This window comes from Lepidothrix coronata, unplaced genomic scaffold (genome assembly GCF_001604755.1).
Source record: "Lepidothrix coronata isolate B3197 unplaced genomic scaffold, Lepidothrix_coronata-1.0 Scaffold20, whole genome shotgun sequence".
In the NCBI taxonomy this organism is placed as follows: Eukaryota; Metazoa; Chordata; class Aves; order Passeriformes; family Pipridae; genus Lepidothrix; species Lepidothrix coronata.
In genome coordinates, this window is record NW_016690200.1 from 3580486 (window position 1) to 3601287 (window position 20802).

General features: G+C 41.1%; 1 protein-coding gene across 20 annotated transcripts in view; it reads right to left on the minus strand.

Annotated features, from left to right (window-relative positions):
* Positions 1–20802, minus strand: part of CELF2 (CUGBP, Elav-like family member 2) — a 556743-nt gene that overhangs the window by 9196 nt on the left and 526745 nt on the right. For 9 of the 20 annotated variants that reach the window (XM_017807758.1, XM_017807750.1, XM_017807742.1 and 6 more), the window contains 3 exons: positions 15151–15282; positions 8232–8429; positions 4776–4919 (listed from right to left, as the gene is read on the minus strand). In XM_017807758.1, coding sequence (XP_017663247.1) covers positions 4776–4919; positions 8232–8429; positions 15151–15282 — 474 coding nt within the window. The remainder of the gene's footprint in view (positions 1–4775; positions 4920–8231; positions 8430–15150; positions 15283–20802) is intronic. The other 11 variants (XM_017807751.1, XM_017807753.1, XM_017807754.1 and 8 more) reach the window with 3 other exon arrangements.

A 20802-nucleotide genomic window follows, 5' to 3' on the forward strand; every position in this document is an offset into this window, starting at 1 on the left:
CATCATAGAGACAATGGCAGGGCTTGATGAGAACTCCAGATCTGCTCCTCGGTTGCGAGCACTAACTAGGGGGATAATGCTTGCTAAGGTAATTCAGAATGGCTGGCCTGGCTCAGCTTTCTTTTCCCTGGGAGACTAGAAATGCTCTGTTCATAATATACTCAAATCTCCCTGATTCTGGAAGCTCAACATTCATTTTCATATCTGGGCCTCCCACTTGTAATTGCACAGCTCGCCTAACTGCTGCTCTGCCTCAGCTCGGACTAATTATTGCTACACTCAGCCTGCTGTTATGCATCTGCTTTGAAATGCTCTCTCTTTTTTCCACTTGAATTTGCCTTAACACATATCCCTTCATTCTCCTACAGCATGGATGCCACACACTTTGCTGCTAACACACAGGCTTTTCAGTGCCTCTCTTCCACAAACGAGCTTTATTCATTTGTGCTTAGTGTCTGTGTACTTTTTGGATCCATAACCTCTTTTTCCCATTACTTTAACCTATTCTTTTATGGCTTTTGCTGACCTTGCACTGCTGCCCTCTTCCACTTGCAGAGTCAGAATGTTACACTTTCTCCATTACAAAGAAAAAACCCTGTTATCAAGTCATCTGGTCCTTGTCAAGCTGCTCTCCTTTGTAGACCATCCCTATGGCCTCACCTTAAATCAACTTCACCAAACTATTTAGCTTAAGATGCTTCTCTGAACAACTCAGGCTCAATTCTGTTCCTTCTACTCAGAAACACCTCCCACTTAAATCTCTGCAGACCTTCTCCTGGCCAAAGCCAATATGCTCTATCCATGTTGTTCTGTGTTGATTATTTGTTATCTCCTCAAGGGATAATAAATATTCCTCCATACCTTCCTTGGTTTTAGTAACTTGTCATTACTTTCTCCACTAGATCATCACTGCTTAATGTAACTGCCATATCCTAGGAGCTTCATCACTCTTTTTCTTCCTTTCTTTCCCCTATTTTCTTCTAGGAGATCCTATCTGTTACCATGATTCCAATCACTGTCTTAGCTCTGCAGTCCTGTGTCTCCTTTCACAGCTCACAGATCTCAGCCTTGATCTCTAGGATTGCCTCAAGGGATAGAAAAGTGAACTACCATGAGTTGGAAGGCAGCAGTAGCACCTTCCAGGCAGGTGCTCCACAACTGAGATGCAGCTACTCTCACCTACCTTGAGAATTCAGCATTTCCCTCTACAGCTTTCCTGACCTTCACTTAATTCTTTTAAATGCATTCAGAATGGTCTACTGCTATGAACTTCTCACCACCTTAGTTCCTTTTCTTCTTACCTAGTTTTATCCACCTTGAGGTTAAACTGGTGATTTACATCAGACACTTTGATGGTGAATGAAGAGAAGGAAGTGCACTCAGAGGTGGCTTCTCCACCCACCATTCACGTCACCAATTTAGACATCTCCACTGATGATAGAAGAACAATTAGCTCAGGCTATGCTTACCTTCTAGGGAGGTGAGACAAGTCACCTGATTCTATGTCTCTTTAATAGCTTCCTTGACCCAGACACCCAATTCAAACACACATCTGTGCTGCATCAGTGGCATCAGCCCATATAATTCAATTGTTATTCTGATTCATAATTTCTCTCTTTACACAGAATGCTGTACCTGCATTAACCTGTTACACTCTCATCTTCTTCCTTATTGAGAACCTTCATTTATAAAGCTTACAGAGGAATTTGGCATTCCTTCCCTCTATCTGTATTTTTCTGATTGCACCCATTCATAATTTTTTGTCTGAATTTTAAACCACAGGTTACATGAGGTTGGGATGATGTTTCTTCTCATTTCGCAAAGTCCCCTGTCATGACAATTCTGATTTTGAGTATAGAGATACTCTAGGTATCTCTATAATCAGGATTAATATTTTTAATCATTCAAGCAGCAATTTTGCTATGAGGCAGACTGCATTGATGCACTGATGTCACTGGGTCTCCCATCTCCTGCCTTACTTTTACATATTACATTTTACTTATTCTAAGATTTACGAAAGGTGAGAGATAAGCTTGAGGAGTCAAACCCTTTGTCTGCTGAATCAACTAAAGCCCATGAGAACTCATGGAAGAGCACTCCCAGATGTAAACAGACTGTCCTGTCATCCTTATCACCATTAAATCCTTTGAGCATTCATTTTGAGGTGGACAAGAAAGCAAAGTCCATTTTCTGCAAAGAAAAGGAATTTTTCATTCTGAGAGGCAGTGTTACATGGAAGTTCATCACTGTATGTCACTACCCTGTGACTCTCTCAGAATGCACCTTCCCTTCCCAGTTCTGCCAGTGGACAGACTTGGACAATCTTTACACCTTTTGGATGTTTAACCTGTTCTCATCTGCAATTTCATTTCCTCCTCCTTCAGGCAAGAGATTGGAAACTCCAGAGTAGAAAGCACTAAGCATCTGCAAACCATTACTATTATTATGACAAGGGAAAAAAAGACCAAAACAAAGCAACAAAAAACCTCAAACTCAAACTGTACCAAGAGCAATGACCATTAATGACACGGGAGAGAAATGGGTTCTTCAGCCCTAGTTTTTGGGTGGGAGGACAGAGAAAAAAAAAAATAAAGCGTTTTAAAACACAACTGTGAGACCGAAACAACAAAGACATAATTCCTGCTAATAAAGCTGAGGAGGTACATACAGAGTATGCCAGTATGTTAAAACAGCAGGATTAATTCTGGCTTTGCCTGTGATTGGCAGCATCACCAAGTTGTCACCTACTGAATCGGAAAACCTCAACTTCCTCTGCTACTTCACTACTTTTAGTTTTTAAAGCAGAACTCTCTCCCTAGTGGCAGAATATCTGTGAAGGAACAATGAGAATTGGAAATATCAGTGAAAGCTGCCTAAAACCAAAAAGACAGAGGACTGCTACATCCATTGGCTGTTGACATCTTCATTTTTCCTCAAAGAAGATAACCTTGGTGTATCACTCTAAGTTAGGTGAATTGTGTCCCATAAATCCAGACAAATACGTAAGTAGATAATCAAAGAATAAAAGGAAAACTATGAAAAGCAAGTATGGGAAGTGAGCTGATGAATTGAGCCACCTGCCCAAAGTAATTTACATTCTTTCAGCAGTCACCACAATTGCTGCATTTCGATTAACGTAGCTTGATTTGACATTTCATCAAGATTCCTGGAGACCTCAAAAATGATTTTGTAACCCCAACCTACTAACAGAACTGGCTCCAGATCAATAGGGAGTCCATTTCAATTCCACTCTTCAAATTTGCAACAGCCTGAGGGACTGTTTTAACCCACTGCAGACAAAGGCTGGACTATACTCATCTAGATATGAATAATTTTTTTGTAAAGCCTAAAGAGGTGAATGCTTCAAAAACAAATGGAAAGACTGTGGGAAAATGCACAAAGAACGTCACACCCTTTCTATGAACCAAATCAACTTTCCAAGTGTACTAAAGGCTCGTCTTCAGGTGCAAAACAGACAGTGACAAGGTATTGTGGAGCAGTAGGTATTTTTGAGTAACTTGATGAATCCTCATATTTGGGTGCTGTCTGTTTAGTTATACTCAAATCCTTTCAAAACAGGTTAAAGCACAATAGCTGTGGGGCACTTGAAAAGCCCTGGGGAAGACAAAGCCTTAGACAGACACATTTTGGCAAAACTTAGATTTAAAAAAAATAGTAATGTTATGCAAGCTAATAAACATGTATTATGGTTAATGGGGACACTTTACATGGGGACACTTCAGAACCAAGGGAAGGTGTTGGGCAAAGAGCAACGCGGGCAGTACAAAGGAATTTTGGAAACTAGGGGGTTTTCTGAACTGGTTACTCTTTTGTCATATATACAGCTGAATTCCTTCACTCCAGGAAAAAACTGTCACTTTTAAGGAAGCTCCAATACTTCACATCAAACCTTATAAAACTTATCTTTAAGAGAGTCTTTCCTATTCCTAGATCCTCCCTATGTCTTGCATAAGACCACAATTATTAGACCAATGTTCTAACAGATTGCCACTCACTCACATTCCCTACTCCACTCCATCAAAGCACCAAACTGAACTGGTCCATCTCTGCTATTCAAAAGACATCAGCCCTCTTAGTCAACCCTAAAACCACTTTTATACAAACATATCATCTTCTCCTCTGCTGTAATCTAATTTTCTGACAGCTCAAAGTATTCCCTGGGAAACCTGTCACTGACCTTGTGAGGCTCCCTTCATCCCTGCCCTAAGGTAAGGGGAGATGCCACCTTCCATAATACACTGGAATCCACCCACAACAGCTGGAGCTGCACATCTAGACATCAATTGTCTGCAAAATGTTCTGAACTACATGCACACACCATTCAGTCACTAATTGCAAAACCTTGTACTTAATTCAGAAGAAAGAAATTCCTGTAATGTAGAAGTAATGGGTTAAACATAAATGTTTTTAAGTGGCTCAGCTATACAATAGAGAATAATTAGGTATCCATAATAAGGCAGTTTAATAGTATACTAAATGACATTCCCTCACACAGGGTGTAATTACTTTCGTGTACTTGACACATTCATGTGAGATGTCAGACTGGAAGATTATTATTGTTTTTTCATATCCAATTTTTAGTTAGAAGTAGTTTGTCTGTGCATCTTCCTGCTCATTTGAGGATTAACAGTCCATTATTATTGGAACGAGTTTCCAGTATGACATTTCTCACATTGCTGCTAATTTTCTTTCCTGGCCCCTTTTCAGTATAGTGCATGTGGTTTTTACTATTTGATTTATTAAATTTGACATACCAAAGCACTTGCTCAGATTGGTCTGTTTGTCAATGAAGACTTTAGCAGAGATAACATTTCCAAAAGGCATGAACATCTGCAGAATGTCCTGGTCTCCAAACTCCTGGGGGAGGTGGTAAATAAAGAGGTTTGCCCCTTCTGGACCTTTAGGAAAATAAAATAAATAAATAAATAAAAAGAAGTATGAAAACAGCCATCACAAGTGCTACATTTAATCTATTTTTCCATAATACTTACTGAAGATGATGGTCAGAAAGCATTTCATTTTCCAAATTCAAAGGAACAAAAGCAAGTGGAGTACATCAAAGGAGTACAGCTGAAATGTGGCTCCTTAGAGCATCCCATCTTGAAAAGTGTTTACTATGAAAAGCACTTATTTTGTAATTCTACTACAGAAGTAATAAAATTCATTCCCTTTCTTCAGTTTATATGAGTGTCTTGCAGTATAATTAGGGTTAGGAAAACATTGCTCTCTCAAAATACCCCAAGAACTGTACAAGGAGTCCTCTGCTGCCTCAATGCCTGCATGGGTTTGTCGGTTTAATTCCAGTTGCAGGAACTTATGGAAAGGGAATGAGCTGAGCTCAGATTTCAGTACCACAGACTTAAACTCAAAGGGCAGGAAAATGGTGGAGATGGGAATAAAAGTAATAAGGCAAAGCACACCTTGTGACTTGGAAGTCAGTGAAGTCAGAGAGAGAAAGACACTCAGAATTAAATTTGTACTGACTCATTTCAAAATGAGCTTTTTTTTTTTTAATACAAATTCCCCATAGAATGCTCTGTCTCCTGAAAGAAACTTTGTAAATTAAGTATTTTAAAGAAGTTCAAAATTACGTACTTGGCTTGAAATTAAAGCAGCTTTAGACTGTTCAGTCTGCAAAGAGAGGTACAAACTCAAAGGATATTTGTCTTACGGACAAAATTTGAGATATGCATTATTAAAGTTGTTGGTTAAAACATTCATCCTAGCACTAATAGGTTGGTTTTTTTCCCTAGCTCAAGTCTGCCTTTAGAGTAACATACTGGAAATGAGCAATGGATGCCAGGAAGAACATGATATATGATGGAGCCACACACGGGCCCTCCCCAGGCAGGCTCCAGAAGCATAAGTGGAACACAAAGGGAACAAACATTTCTGGAAAAAATATTTGTAGAACAACCTGATTAAGTATTTCTTTGCTTAATGGAACCTAAATGCGCCTTGGATGTGATGTCCTTGGTATTCTGGAGAGGGAGAGGAAAGCGAACATCAGATTTATGGGTTCCTTCTGCAACTGAGCCACAAAGCCTCACCTCTTCCATACAGAAGAACCAGGCTGGCTGCTTTCTCAGCCTGAAGGAAAAGGTTGCAGTGTTTGCCCAAAAGGAGGGGACAAATGGGTTAGGGGAAAAAAAAAAAACCCACAACATTTTTTTGGGGGTGGGGAAAAAAAAAAAAAGATGAAAAAAAACTTGTCTCCTGGAACTTATTTCTTCTTACCTCAAGTAAACTATAATTTCCAGTAAACAATATTTCTTAAAATAGTAAGAAAAAAACCTTATTAAACAATATTTAAGAGCAGATGCATGAGGCAGTTCACTATGCTTCAGCATTTAATGCTTATATAGCATTTTTCTCTAGTACTCGTCTATCCTCAGCCACTCCAGACTCTTCATCATTCCATTAGAAATCATGGTAAGAGGCAAAACATTGTTGCCAGTATTCAATGATGGAATTTACTCACTTTAACTTAACTGATTACTGACAGATACAAGACATGTAACAAAAAATACTGTATTTTAAAAGGCTTGCTGCCAATTTATAACAATAAAAAATAAGCCTAAATCTGATTTGAATGTTTCTAAAGAGAAAAAGATTAAAATAGAAAAAAAATCAACCTGCCCTCCACTGTGTATCTTGCAGTGACACCAAATAAAGAATTTTTTTCTGGTGTCAAATAGTCTATTGTCACTGACCAAAGTGCCCAAGGTAAAAGAGAAATGTAGAAAACATAAAGAAAAAATAGAAAAAAACAATTTAAAAAACCCTTTCATTTTAAATAATCCAAGCTGTTAGCAGTAAAAGAAGGAGAGGCATCAGACAAAATACACATTTTAAGCCCAGTGTCCCTATTTGGGGAATGCCAAATTTGTCTCCCTAGGAAACGCATCCCATAACAGTACAAGATACTATTTCAAAAGAGGATAAAAAAGATTTCTCTTGAGGATATTATACTAGGTTTATTTTCAAAGCTTACCCCTGGCAAGGAACAGTAGTGACAACACAGATAAAGTCTTAGAAAGCATGCAGTATTTTCCTATCTTTCTAGAACTAACTGGAAATTAGGATGAGAGAAAGGCAGGAAAAGAGAAACAAGCCCCCAGAATGCCTGGGAAGCGTGCAAGGGAAGGGAAGAGGGGAAAAGGGTAAACTCGTTTTCCTAAACCCCTTGTAATTAATATTCATTTATTCTCAGCAACGACTTCCTGAGGTTTATTTGCTGTTGGCGCTGGGAGAGGGGGCAATCATTCACTTAGTTGCTTCCCCACAAGACCCACAATTAAGCAAAGAACCACTCAAAGTGAAAACGGATCTTGTCATTAGCTCGAAACCTTAAACTTAATCAGATTAACTCCATTATGATGGAATTTGGAAACCAGAAGAGAAAATTGCATCCATAAAGGGATGTTTTTTGTTAGCAGCGCCTTTTTATGGTAGTTGGTAAATGCTTTTATACGAGCTCAGTTGGTCAGAGCATAGTGCTACTAACACCAGGGTTGTGGGTTTGATCCCCGTATGGGCCCTTCAGAGTTGGACTCAATGATCCTTGTGGGTCCCTTCCAACTCAGAATATTCTGTGAAATGAGAGGATGTCCTTATAGAAGGGAAATTTCAAGCTGAAGCTCTTATCCAGCAACAGGATTTGTGCAGCTCAGTCACTGCATCTCAGGAAAGCTCTGCTGGGCTTGGAGAGTGTCTGCAAAAATCCAGCCAGATCAGACCTTAAAATTTCTATTCTTATTTAAAGAAGCTTTACAGGCCGTACTAATTTGAAGCCTGAGGTTAGTTCAGTTGGCCAGAGCATAGTGCTACTAACACCAAGGCTGTGGGTTTGAGTGCTAACACCAAAGGTGTGGGATCGATCCCTGTATGGGCCCTTCACTTAAGAGTTGGGCTCGATGATCCTTGTGGGTCCCTTCCAACTCAGAACATTCTGTGAAAGTGCAGTTTATTATTATTATTATTATTACTCAGAATATTCTATGAAATATGAAAGGATGGTCGGCAAGGTGTAAGTTGAAGGACAGGTGGTTAAAAAGCGAAGGTTAAAGAAGGCGACAACACTAAACAGGAGAAAACTGGAAGAAAACAAAAAGCCATAAATTAGACTACTCGAGGTCTTTCACTACGTCTCCAAGGCGAAGACACCGCTGTGGCTTGGCTGTGGGTGACTCAGTGGTGTGGGCACTTACCTTCCTTCTGGCTGCCCGCGGCGCTTTGCTGCTGCAACAAGCTCTGGCTGTAGAGGGTGGGCAGCGCGGCGGCGGCGTACTGCTGGATTCCTGAGTAGGCCTGGGTGAGCGCGTCCATCGTGCCGGCCGTACCGTTCGTCAAGCCTGTCGCGCCGAGTCCTCCGTTCAGGGCCGCCATACCTGAGAGCATTTGAGCAACTTTACAAAAAACCCAACAATAGAGAAAAGAAATTGCACTTGTTCATTAGTGCTTTCCGAAAGTCGTTGGTTATTTATTTACGACACTTGACAACGACAGCGGTGCATGCAGCTCGGCACTCCACCAAAATGGGACTGAAAACAAAGAAACACGACTTTGGCGTCAGGGTCACTTCAGCACAAGGGTTGCACAGTCAAATGGACTCGCATGCAGCCTGCTACTGGCAAGTACTACAGCTTCTGAGAGCCTCTCTGCTCACCCTCCTCCACACCTGTGCTTCTGCTGTGGGTGTCTGAAGCTGGGAGAGTGGGACCTATTTGACCTGTATCCTTGTAAGTTGGGCACTGGGAAAAGTGGTCTGCTAGGAAACCCACTCCTTCTGACCAGGGTCTTCAGCAACAGGTTGTGACTGTACCATATTAGAAGTGTTTTGCTTATCCAGAGTAAGCAGAAAACCCTGATTTAACCGCATTTTGAAACTTCTTAAAGGTCTTTTCCAACCTAAATGATTCTATGATAACCCTCTTTACAATTATGGGCTTTGTCCCTTAGGCTTGTGGTAAGAAGATGGACTGTGATGCTCTGTGATGCTCTGTGATGCTGCATGCCTTCCACCCTCCTCCTCCACTTACTCCACAAGAGATGAACAGCAGCACATCTAGAGTGACTAAAAATGCTTCATCCAGACTAGGTATCTTTCATGAAGAAACAAAAGCATTTGTTTCTAGCAATGTCTTTCTTCTCATGGGAAGCAGAATCACTTCATTTTTCTTTTTTTTTTTTACTTAAAGCAATTCTACATCCTGGTAAATAACAGAGTAATTTTACTGGGATGGCTGCTAAAGAGGAAATTTCAGGTGGGATTGCTAGCTATGTGGAAAACGGCACCCCTCATTCCTTCAAACAGTGTGGTCTGCAGAAAGAGTTGTACTACTCTGATACAAACTCCTGGGCTGCAGCCTCTCTCCATTGCTTCTGTTTCTCAGCATGGTTCCTAAATGAGTTATGCTGAAGTTAAAAGTCTTAAAAATGATTTCAGAAATTCCAGAAAAAGTGGATTTTCTGTTAGAGCTGCAGTCTCTTGAAGTCAAAAGCGTGTCAGAGTTCAGAGCCCTGCTCATCTTCCACATGCCCAGCTTGTGTCAACCTGAGCAGTAAGTGCTCATCAGGACTGAGAGTCAGGCCATGTTTTCTGCACAAGTAGCTATCCCATGCACCCCAGCTTCTAAGTGAGCAGCTCACAAACAACTTAAAGAGCTTAGTCAGGCCCCTTGAGGTAGAGCAGATCAGTCACTAGAAAAATGGGGCACCCAGAATCACCAGAGATAATTTCTTGGACGTTGACTGTGCAGTGTTTTGGTTGGCAGAATGATGGGTGAAGAAGTGACTTCTTAATATGGTGGTGCCATATTAAGACTCCAAAACCAGGAACATGGACGAGAAAGAAAGGGCTTAATTTCAGAGCTGTAATAAGGGTTGGTATGTAAATTGGGGGAAAGTGGGGAAATTAGGCAGAAGACACTTCTAGTAAATTAACAATGAAACATATTAGACTGGGAAAAAATCTTGAAGGAAAATGGCATAAACCTTATCATATGAGTAATTTAGAGATAGTAAGAATACTGCAGGGAATTATCCTGCCTTGACAGAGGAGGATAAAGATGCTGACCCCAGTATCCTTCCATCTCTTATGTAGATTTGAAAAGCATATTCCTATGAGTCTCCAATAATCAGGACAATTGCTCAAGTGGCACCTTTCTGGCTCCACCAGAGTCTGTGCCAATTAAGAGAATTGTACTGCATAAATTATACCTTTTGATATTACTATAATTTGTGTGACTAAACACTTGACAGAGATGTGATATTCTTAGCCTTTCCTTAATAAAACGTCTCACACTTTGAAGATTTCTCTTTCCTCTCCACCCCACTTCAGAGCACCACTATACCCTGATGGGAGGTACTGGCTGCCACTGCTTTGAACAAAAATCTGTCAGAGCTCAAGAGACCTGTGTATTTCTTGTATAATGGTTCCAGTTACAAAACTGTATTGGGCTTGTGTGGCAGTGGAGGGGTTGCAGGGGTGGTTTCTCTGAGAAGCTGCAGAAGCTTTTCCTGTGTCCCACAGAACCAATGCCAGGCCAGCTCCAGGATGGACCCACCACTGACCAAGAGCCCATCAGTGATGGTGGTAGCACCCCTGGGGTAACGTAGTTAAAAGGGGAAAAAAAACCCCGTGAAATGGGAACTGCAGCCACAGAAGAGAAGAGTGAGAATATGTGAGAGAAACAGCCCTGCAGACAACCAGGTCAGTGAAGAGGGAAGGGAAGGAGGTGCTCCAGGCACCAGAGCTGAGATGCCCCTGCAGCCCGTGATGCAGCTCCTGGAGGTTCATGGAGGAGCAGAGGTCCACCTGCAGCCGATGGAGGACACACACTGGAGCAGGTGAATGCCTGAAGGAGGCTGTGATCCTGTGGGAAGCCAATGCTCCTGGCAGGACCTGTGGACCTGTGCAGAGAGGAACCCTTCTGCTCCACACTGGAGTATGTTTGCTGTCAGGACTTGCGATCCCACAGGGGATCCACACTGGAACAGCTTGTTCCTGAAGGAACACCTGTGGATGGGATACTCGCTGGAGTAGTTTGTGAAGAAGTGGGAAGGGACCCACACTGGAGGAGTTGGTGGAGAACTGTCTCCTGTGTGGGGACTTGATGCTAGAGCAGAGGAAGAGTGTGAGGGGTCCAACCCCTGAGGAGGAAGGAGCAGCAGAGACAGCATGTGATGAACTGACCAAGACCCCATTCCCCGTTCTCCTGTGCCACTGGGGGAGAGGAGGTGGAGAATTCAGGAATAAAGTTAAGCTTGGGAGGAAGTTAGGGGTGGGGAGAAGGTGTTTTTAAAATTTGGTTTAATTTCTCATTACCCTACTCTGATTTGATTGGTAATAATTTAAACTAATTTCCCCAAGTCAGATCTGTTCTACCCATGGTGGTAGTTGGTGAGTGATCTCCCCCTGCCCTTACCTCAACCCATGAGCCTTTTGTTGTATTTTCTCTCCCCTGCCCCTTTAGGAGGGGGAGTGACAGAGCGGTATTTAAAATATTATAATAACAAGAAAAATAACAACAATAACTTTTATAATAAATTATGTATAATATGCAATATATTACATATTATGTATTTAATACTACTGCTACTACTAATTTGATCCTGAGGCTGACCTTTATCTGCTTTGATGTTTTTGGACATAGGTTTGTGTGGCTGCTTTCATGGGGCTACACAGAGGGATGCTTAAAGTAGAGGTTCCTGATAAAGCAGCTTGTATCTCTCTTTTATTAGTGTTGAAATAACTTGATAACAGACATAACATTAGGATAACATGTTATCTTTCGTGAGTCATCAGCCTATTAGATAAACATTCTTTGTGTTGCAGTGGGCAGCATGCTCCCCCTTCTCTCCCCAAGAATCAATAGCCCCTTCCCACCAAGTGATTCCAGATTAGCAAATAGCCAGACAGCCCAGCTCGGGGCACTGCTTCTGGGAAGGGCACAGCCACTGCTGCCACAGTGCACGTGTCTAATACACCTCCCTTCTGAGCAAAACAGAGCTGCAGAAAGCTCTCCACGTTTTTTTCTGTTCTGCCTTTTTACATTTTTATGACATCTACAAGGCCCAGCTGCAGTTACACATCTCTGCCATCTCTTTATTATCTCTACCAATGCACCTCCGTCTGACATTGAACTCTGGTCCCTTCCTCCCTGCTGTGAAATAACCTTTTGGAGCCTCTCATCTATGGCCTTCTACTTTTCTGAGTTTCTCACATAATACAGAAGCAACAATGCTTGGCAAGTCCAAAGGTCTTTCAAAGTGTTTTCCAAGCACCTTCAAATCTGTCACAAATAGTTTTATCTCCATTTTACAGATGTAAATATGGGGGCAGAAAGGCTAAGTGATTGCCCTGGGGTCTCACACAAACACTGTGCCATAGCTGTTCAGTATACAGAAACTATGGTCTTCCTTCTTAATTGCAAAGAATCACTTCCTCCCTCTTTATTAATTTTTCCTCGCTATTCATAATTCTTTCTGTTACTTAAAATTCTTAAATTTACATGCCCAAAGCAGATAGTCTAATGCTTTGCCATTTAAGGTTTTAGGTTCTTCAAGAACAACTGAGGGAAGACTGGGTGAATCCCCACATGTAGGTACCACTGCTGCAAAACCCTTGGAGACAGTTAAACTTACCATACTCCACTTTCTTTAATTTTTAAGCCTTCCAGACAGCTTTCTACAACACTTCACTCTCACTATCAGTCTCCATAGTCCAGCTTCTTTTTCATGGACCCAGACAGGATCCAGAAAACAGGTAAGAGTCTCTTAGTGAGCTCAGCATGGAAGACATTCTCCACATGATGCTCACATACAGAGCAGGACACCTCAATGCCTGAGCCCAGTGCTGCTCTCTGATTAATTTTTGGATTACGCTCCCACTGACCTGTGCTTTGGATTTTCTAATTCCCCAATCAGAAGCATGTCACTCAATTCCAAATTCTCTGTACAATTACTTCAGGAACATCCACGGCCAATGAATGTTTTTACTGGAGTACTTACGACCATGGCATAAGCCATGTCAGGGTGAAACATCAGGCTTATTGAACGTGAGGTTTCCCGAAGGCAAACTCCCAGGCAGGTTTGAGTGGGAATGACTGGATCAGACATAGTCACTGGGAAAAGTCCTAGATGGTCATTAAAATGGACAGGGGAGGTTGCTATAATTTGAACAAGGCCTCACTGTCATCAGCATCACAAGCACCAGAAACTGAAAATCAGTGTCATGCTTTTGGGAGAAACAGTGCCATAACATTGAGTTGTGCCATGGGGAAACAGTTTCCCCTCCTTAGCTCTCTCTCTTATATGTACGTACGTAGACAGACATACCCACGTACATTTGCAAGTGCTATACCCATGTCCATAAAAGCATCCATGAAGAAGATTTGGGACTGAAGTCACTGTTGGTACAAGCCCATGGAAGTAATGGTGGCTTAAAACAAGCTCAAATTTGGTACTAGGTTGCAAATACATCATTAATATTTCAAATGACACATGTAGATAAGTTTGCACACACATCATCTCAGAATACTTGCTGAGAAAATGTAAACTCTCTGCTCGCAGCCTAGCAAGGAGTGTTAAAAGGAGTGCAACAGAAGGGTTCCTACACAAAGAGGTCACAGGTGATTCACTCTTGTTCAGTCTTGATACATTATGTTGGAGTGCTCCAGTATGCCCAGATTCTTACTACTTGTGAGAGGGAAGGAGTGGGATGCCATATTTCGCTCTTGATATAGTGACTTCTTATAAACCAAGTGAAGCACAATGACAGTTTATCAGGAAAGGTCATTTAATGATTTCTTACAACAGGGTAGCTCTCTTACTACAAGTGCTCACGAAGGCAGAGGAGGTAAATTAGCTTTTCATGCTCACCATTTCCAGTGGCTTGCTTCAATACTAATGTAATCATGGCTAGGCTTCGTGAACGAAGATTTGGGAAGGCTCTATCCACATTTGTTACAGACTAATGTAATAATAAGAAAGGAAACTAACATCTGCCATTTTGGGACCTAATACTTACTTTTCTTTAGTTGTTCTTGAGTCGCGTTTACAGAGGTTGTTTGTGTGAAATATGCACGTCCTTGCCAGAAGCAAGTCCTGTTTTACACAAGACCCCATGCAACCACTCAACATTGGACATCCATAAGCCCCCTTCCTTCCCAGCTCCCAACAATGCCAACCAGAGATCACAGAACAAAAAGATTGGGCGAGCAGCCAAGTAACAGTAACAGAAAGGACATCATGCAGAGCATCAGAGTGAGCAAGAGATACTGAGGAGGACATCCATTCCTGAGGGTACATTATGACGGGTCATGGGCTGGCAGTGACCAAATAGATTCCTTGCATTGCAAAAGGAAATGCAAGGAGCAACGGCAGCTAAAGAAAAAAAGAGGGAGGGGAAAAATGCAGCTAGACAAATCTCTTCCATTGCAGGCAGAGGTGAAGTCATCATAGCAGAAACAATTAAAAAAAAATAAATCCTTCTTCAGGAAAATCTTGACCAAGGCTAAGAACAAGGAAGAATGCTGTAACAGCTACAGGCATCTATTTAACTGGAGATGCCAGGGTTTGTGTAAGATGTCATAGGAAAGATGTGCATGCTCTGGCATCACAGGTGACTGACTGTATCATTCTCTTACACTTGCCAATTAAAAACCAAAGACTTGCCTTCATTTTTAAAGTAGGTTGCTCTCAAGTCAACTTGATAATTCCTACAGACATTTTTAAGGACTGCCTTGGTGGCAAACATCTTTCTTAGCACTACATTTCTGAGTGAGGCTTTGCACATTGGGGTGATATACCTGTTGTCAGACTCCCTCAATGAAAATGGGGCCTCTCCTATAACCTCGATAACCCAAATCTCTGGTGACATTTCTTTTACCTTCCACATACACTGAAAGAAAAGGAGTCTTTGTTCAGGCACTCACAGAACTTCACTTTGCAACACAAACAGTGTGAAACTAAAAGACTCCAGAACTGCATATATACCATGAATGGAACTGGATCAACTTGACCCCCTTATTTGGTATATAGATTAAAAATCATCACTTTACAATTGATAGTTTTTGTGGCATGATTATTGGGGAAGGCTGTCCACCACAGCAAATAAATACTCACTGTTTACGGTACCTGCTAGTGCATTAATATTATTCAATCCAACAGTGGCTCCAGCCAGTCCTTGGAGAGTACCCAGAGAAGTCAAAGAATTCATGGCCGCACCAGCTGTGGAATTAGCAGTTGATGCAGCCACTGAAAGGAAAAAACAAAGCAAAATTAAGGCTATATTTTGTTTATTTCAGTTGATCACAGAACAGCTTACAATAATGTGGAGAACAACAACAGGGCTACTCGCAAGAAGAAGAAAAAAAGAAAATGAGACCAACAGACAAACATTATTCAAGACATTAATAGTATGATTGTTCATGGAAAGTGTTGATAAGCCTAGAACTGCAAATACTAGATCACCAAATTGTACTATTATTTGCAAACATGATACTGAAACAGTAAGAATGGGATCAGGTACTTTTTCAAAAGTTTGTCAATCAACCTAGCATCCCTGACTAGGCTAACTAGGCTATTGGGATTTTGCCACACTTCAAAGTTCATCATTGAAAAAACAAGAATTACTCATAGTAATTTTTTCATAAAACAGCTTACTCTTCTGGGCCTCAAGTGTCCTAAGAGGAAGTTTAATTATTCTCAGTGAGACACTACGCTCTAGGACACTGTATGAATATAATTCAAAGACCTGAAGTTTAGAAAAAGAAGAATGACCAGGCAAATACAAAATGTAACTACCCTCCATTTTATTGCAGGCTTTTAGCCTGGCCTTTGTACATAGCTAGTCACGTACATGCACCCCAGTGGTATCTTATGTGTCCCCAAAAGCTCTGTCAGAAGGGAAAGGGTGGAGAAAATGTCCTTGCTGCTACAATGTCAAGGGAGTGATGAAGGTGGGTGAGATGAATCCATTTAAACTACATGTTTAGGAACAGAAAGAGACTTACTCTCTTGTCATAGGAAAGTAATAAAGCACCTTGGAAAGAGTCATCATTTAGGATAGGTCAGGTGAACTAGAAATACCTGTCTCTCTCACAGAAGAGCCCTGAATAACCAATGTAGATTAAACACTTAACTTACGGGTAGGTAAAGTTACACCAGATGAATCACACTCATAAAAGCTGCAGAAGCAATTAGGTTTTTAGCTTGTCTCCTGAGCCCTACTTTACTGCATCAATCATAAAGACTTCCTTTCATTTCTGTTATAAAGCTGCATTATCTTATGAAAAGTGAACCTTTAAAGTCAGAGTTTTGCAGATGATGTATTGGAGGCACATCATGTCTACACCACACTTTTTGCTCCTATTCATTACCCGGCTATGAAATGGTTAAGAGCACTTTTATCTTGATGCTCTTTTGGGCTGTCAAACACATCAGATTATTCAGTGAACCCTCAAGAAAGTGAAGTCTCTAGAGCTGACAGCATCCAGCAAGGAAAGTAGGAGGCAACTTTTCCACTTTGTAGGTAAACCTTGAAGCTCTAACCGACAAATAACCCACCTTTACAACACTTAAGACCCAGCAAAGAAAAGTCTTCAAACTCATGAGGCCTCAAAGTACAAAGAACATTCTTGGTGTGGGTGAAGAGAGATTTCCAGACTCTGTTATGCATCCCTCATCTCCCAGCATCTGCAATCTCAGCTTGAATAATTTTATATGTTGCAGATAGAAGCAGCTTTGATTATTCAATCTGGCCCCATAAAGCAATAAGAATCCAATAATGTCTTTGATTAAAAAAAGTAATAAAACCCAAGTAAAAAATCCCACTTTTGTCAGACAATGTGAGCACCAACAGAGAAGAGAGGACAAAACCAAAATGAATTCCTTGTGACCAACAATGCTTTGTGTTTCTGTTAATGTTCATTAGCAAATCATTTAAATGAAGTATATAAACCTCAAATATGAAGGATCTGATTGGTTTTGACTGGACTAAATTCCATCCATTTTCTGTTTCAGAGGATTTTTACTATTTTCTCTTGAGGAAACACATATACTTAAGAAATGAGGGAAATGGGGGCTAGGAAACTGCCTGTAAATTACATTCAAGCTGGGGGCAAATAACTCCTGTGAACAAGAGCCATATACTTATGGATTGTCAACACATCTGTTGGAGAGGGCAAAAAAAATTTGCTTAAATCCTTCCCTCTTGTGCAGCCCACAGTGTGTTGTGGTGCCCCTTATCATAGTCTGACTGTGAAACCCATGTTCCAGGGATGGTCAGTATCTGGGGCCAACATCTCTTTTCTTCTTTTACTTGTATCAGGTTTCTCTATTGCATCAGACAAATACAGAGCAGGTGCCTCAGTGCTTCTCCCATTTGAAGCTGCAATGCAGATTATTTGCCTAAATAATGACTTGGCACATAATCAGTGTAGAATACTCGTTGGAGCACTAAAGCACCTCAGAAACCAGTATTTTGTTGTTGTGGCTATTTCTTCTGCTCGGCAGTGATCTGCCTCACAGATCCGGTGGGCCAGTGGTTTTTTCTCTTTGGCTTATTATTTCTTTGAGGAGAAAGAAACTGAACAAATTGTGTGGTTTCCATTATCTTAGTGGACAGGGGGTGAACAGAAATGAAAGGAGCTCCTTTTGCTAGGGCACTTGGGCAGATCCAGCACCTTCTTCATGAGGCTTCCTGAGAGACTCCACACTAGTTGATTGAGACCTGCTTGAAGATGAAGACAGTGCTGAGCTACATTACTATCATAAAGGGGACACAAAAGGCCCAAGCTATTAAGAGAGGTGAAAATTTCCAACAAAATGCTGTATAAAATCAACAGATGAAGCAATGGTATGCCTTGTCCCCCTCAAAATTAAAGGCAGATGAAACTGAAGTTAAGGGTCTTACAAGACGTGTGAGGGCTTAGACCAGCTGAAAGTTTTTACTTCATGTGCTCCCAGAATATGTTGAAATCCATCTATTGACAAGGACTATGCTTCCCCTGTACTTTACCATTTTCTAGTTCCTTTCAAGTAAAAAATTGTAATATACATTGATACTAAGAGAAAGAAGAAAAATCACATGCCTTGTGGTAACAGCAGATGACTGCAGCACTTTGGGGGAACCTGTATAACTCTCCTGTGTCAGCAAAACTCTTGGGCTCCACAAATGCTCAGGGTAATGGCAAGGGAAGAATAATTCGTGCTGGAATACTGTTATTCTATATTTATGTCTTTTAGTTGTCCAGATGACAAACGCAGATTGGATACCCACAGACTTTATAAACTGGTTTTTACCAGGTTGTCCTGCCACCAAATACATGAAAACACTTCACAACTCCCTCCATCCTCCACGCCAAAACATTGCTGCTCTGAAGTGGATCACTTCATAGTGCTGCTTCATAAAGAGTAGGCATCTCTCTCCAGGAACTTGAAGTATGGAGCTGTAGTGCCACCAGGAATTGCCCTCTGTGCTACTGGTGCACAAGCATTTGGTGCAACAGTGAGGAAAATCTAACACAGAAAACAAATGCAAATGACTCTGACTTTTGGTGTCACTCAGTGTGGCACACCCTGCATCCACAACATTCGGTGGTGTATTGTTTTTCTCTTTATAGTGGGAATTTTACCCTTGCCTCCTGTGGTGGTGATACTGAAGCTAAGGGGAGAGACTGAGCAGACTGGAGATCCAACTGGTTGAATGCTGGCTGAAGATTCAACACTTGGTGAAGAACAGAGATCCCTTTTACCAGCTGCACCAATCATTCCCTACTCACAATCTTAATCTCTGGATAAACATCAAAACATGAAAGATAAGATTTCTTCTACTCAAAGCAACTTTTTTCTTTCTAATATGTGACATTGCAATAAGTTGATGACTTTCTCAAAGAGGGTGTTGCTCAATCAGAGCCTACTGGCAGGAGTTACAGGCTTGAATCTTTTGGCTGTTGCTGCAAGACTTCAAAAAAGATATTCATTGTATTTCCCCCCCACCTTAAAAATCTACTAATACGTGAAAATAATATCACAGTATCGGCTAAAGAGGTCAGTTTAGACTTGTAAAAGTCAAGAGTTGCCCAGTAGCCTGTAGAAAAATCTGCTTTTTCTTACAGGTACACTGCATGTTGCCTTCTCCATCCATACCACATACAGAGACCCTACAGAACACTTTTGCATCTCCAACCGTGAAAGGTAAGAAGGTTAAAAGTGTTTATTTTACTTTTAGAGACCTTACTGTTTCTTCTTCATTGACCTGTCTATTCCCACATTTCTGTGTCAGTCTCACACCCTTCCTCCTCCTTATTCTAAACTCAATTTCATCTTAATAAGCACCTAGAAAACTTTGAAAAATAGAAATTACATTTTTAAGAAGCTCTGAAATGGAGAAGGGCAGGGCTGCAGCCTTTCCCCAAAACCCTCCCCAAATCTATCCCAATGCCAGCCATTTGATCTTACTGTGGTTCCTCCATTTAACTGATGAAATTTTTATTACCAGTTTCGTTATGAATAAAGAGACTTGGCCTTTGGTTAATATATTCTCTAAAAGAGTTTTTCTTGATGCAGAGAACACATTTTCATTTGGAGTGGTTGCTCTACACAATACAGATATTTGTGTTTAACCAGTAATGTTGCACTCAGAGATTTTTAAGGCTGGAAGGATCTGGCATTTTCAACTTTCTCCTCAAAGCATTTACTTCTGCCTGTAAAAGGTTATAACACCTTTTAGGTCAGAGATTTTTTTTTTAAACAGAAATCTAAACTAGCAATGAGCTATTTCCCTTTTAATTTAAATAACATTTCAATGTAATTCCTGTAAACTATGCCAACCCAGAAAAACAACCAGTATTAGCATAGAAACTTTTGGCCATTCTTTTGGCTAGCTAATATCAATAGAGTCATGATGATTTACATCATCTGGATTTACCTCAGCTGGAAAACTAGATTCAGGATAACAGCATCTAGGAAAGGCAATGATGTGTAAATATTTCTTTGGCTTTGCTATGCACACTGTGGATAGAATTAATTTCCCCATCTTTGGCAGCCTTGTTGTTAGTTTAAGCTAGTCTAGTCAAAACTATCCTTTTCAACTGCCTCTGAGATTTAAAGACCTCCAATTCAGAACCTTTAGATTTCTATCTCAGGTTGGGCTGAATTGCCCTAAAGAGCACAAAGATGAGCTCAACTACCAGATGCTGTTGATGCCTTTCCCAGTTCTGCCTCAAGCTTCTTGTGCTGCCCTGGATAAAGCACTTGCTATGTTTTTTTGCTGCAAGATTTTCTGCTTCTTCTGCTGGTTTGTCTCAGAAAGCTGTATCTTGGGGGCAAAGGCATGTTTTTGTCACGTCTGTTTACTTTCTACACCTAAGACCAAGACAGTGCCCTCGATAGGGCTTCTTGGTATACTGAGACCACAGACCTATGTCTGTCTGTAGTACAGCCTTGGGCAAATCCCACTCCTCTCATGTCTCAAGGCCATCTTACAAAATTAGTCATAGAATCATAAAATGGTTTAGGTTGGAAGGGACCTTAAAGGTCACCTAGTCCAACACCCTGCAATCAGTGATCTCCAACAGGATCACATTGCTCTGGGCCCCATACAACCTGACCTTGACTATTTCCAGGGACAAGGCACCTACTACCTCTCTGGGCAATCTGTGCCACTGTCTCACCATGCTCCTAGTAAAAAATTTCTTCCTTATATCTAGTCTAAATCTGTTCTCTTTTAGTTTAAAACCATTCCCCCCTTTTCCTGTCTCTACAGGCCCTGCT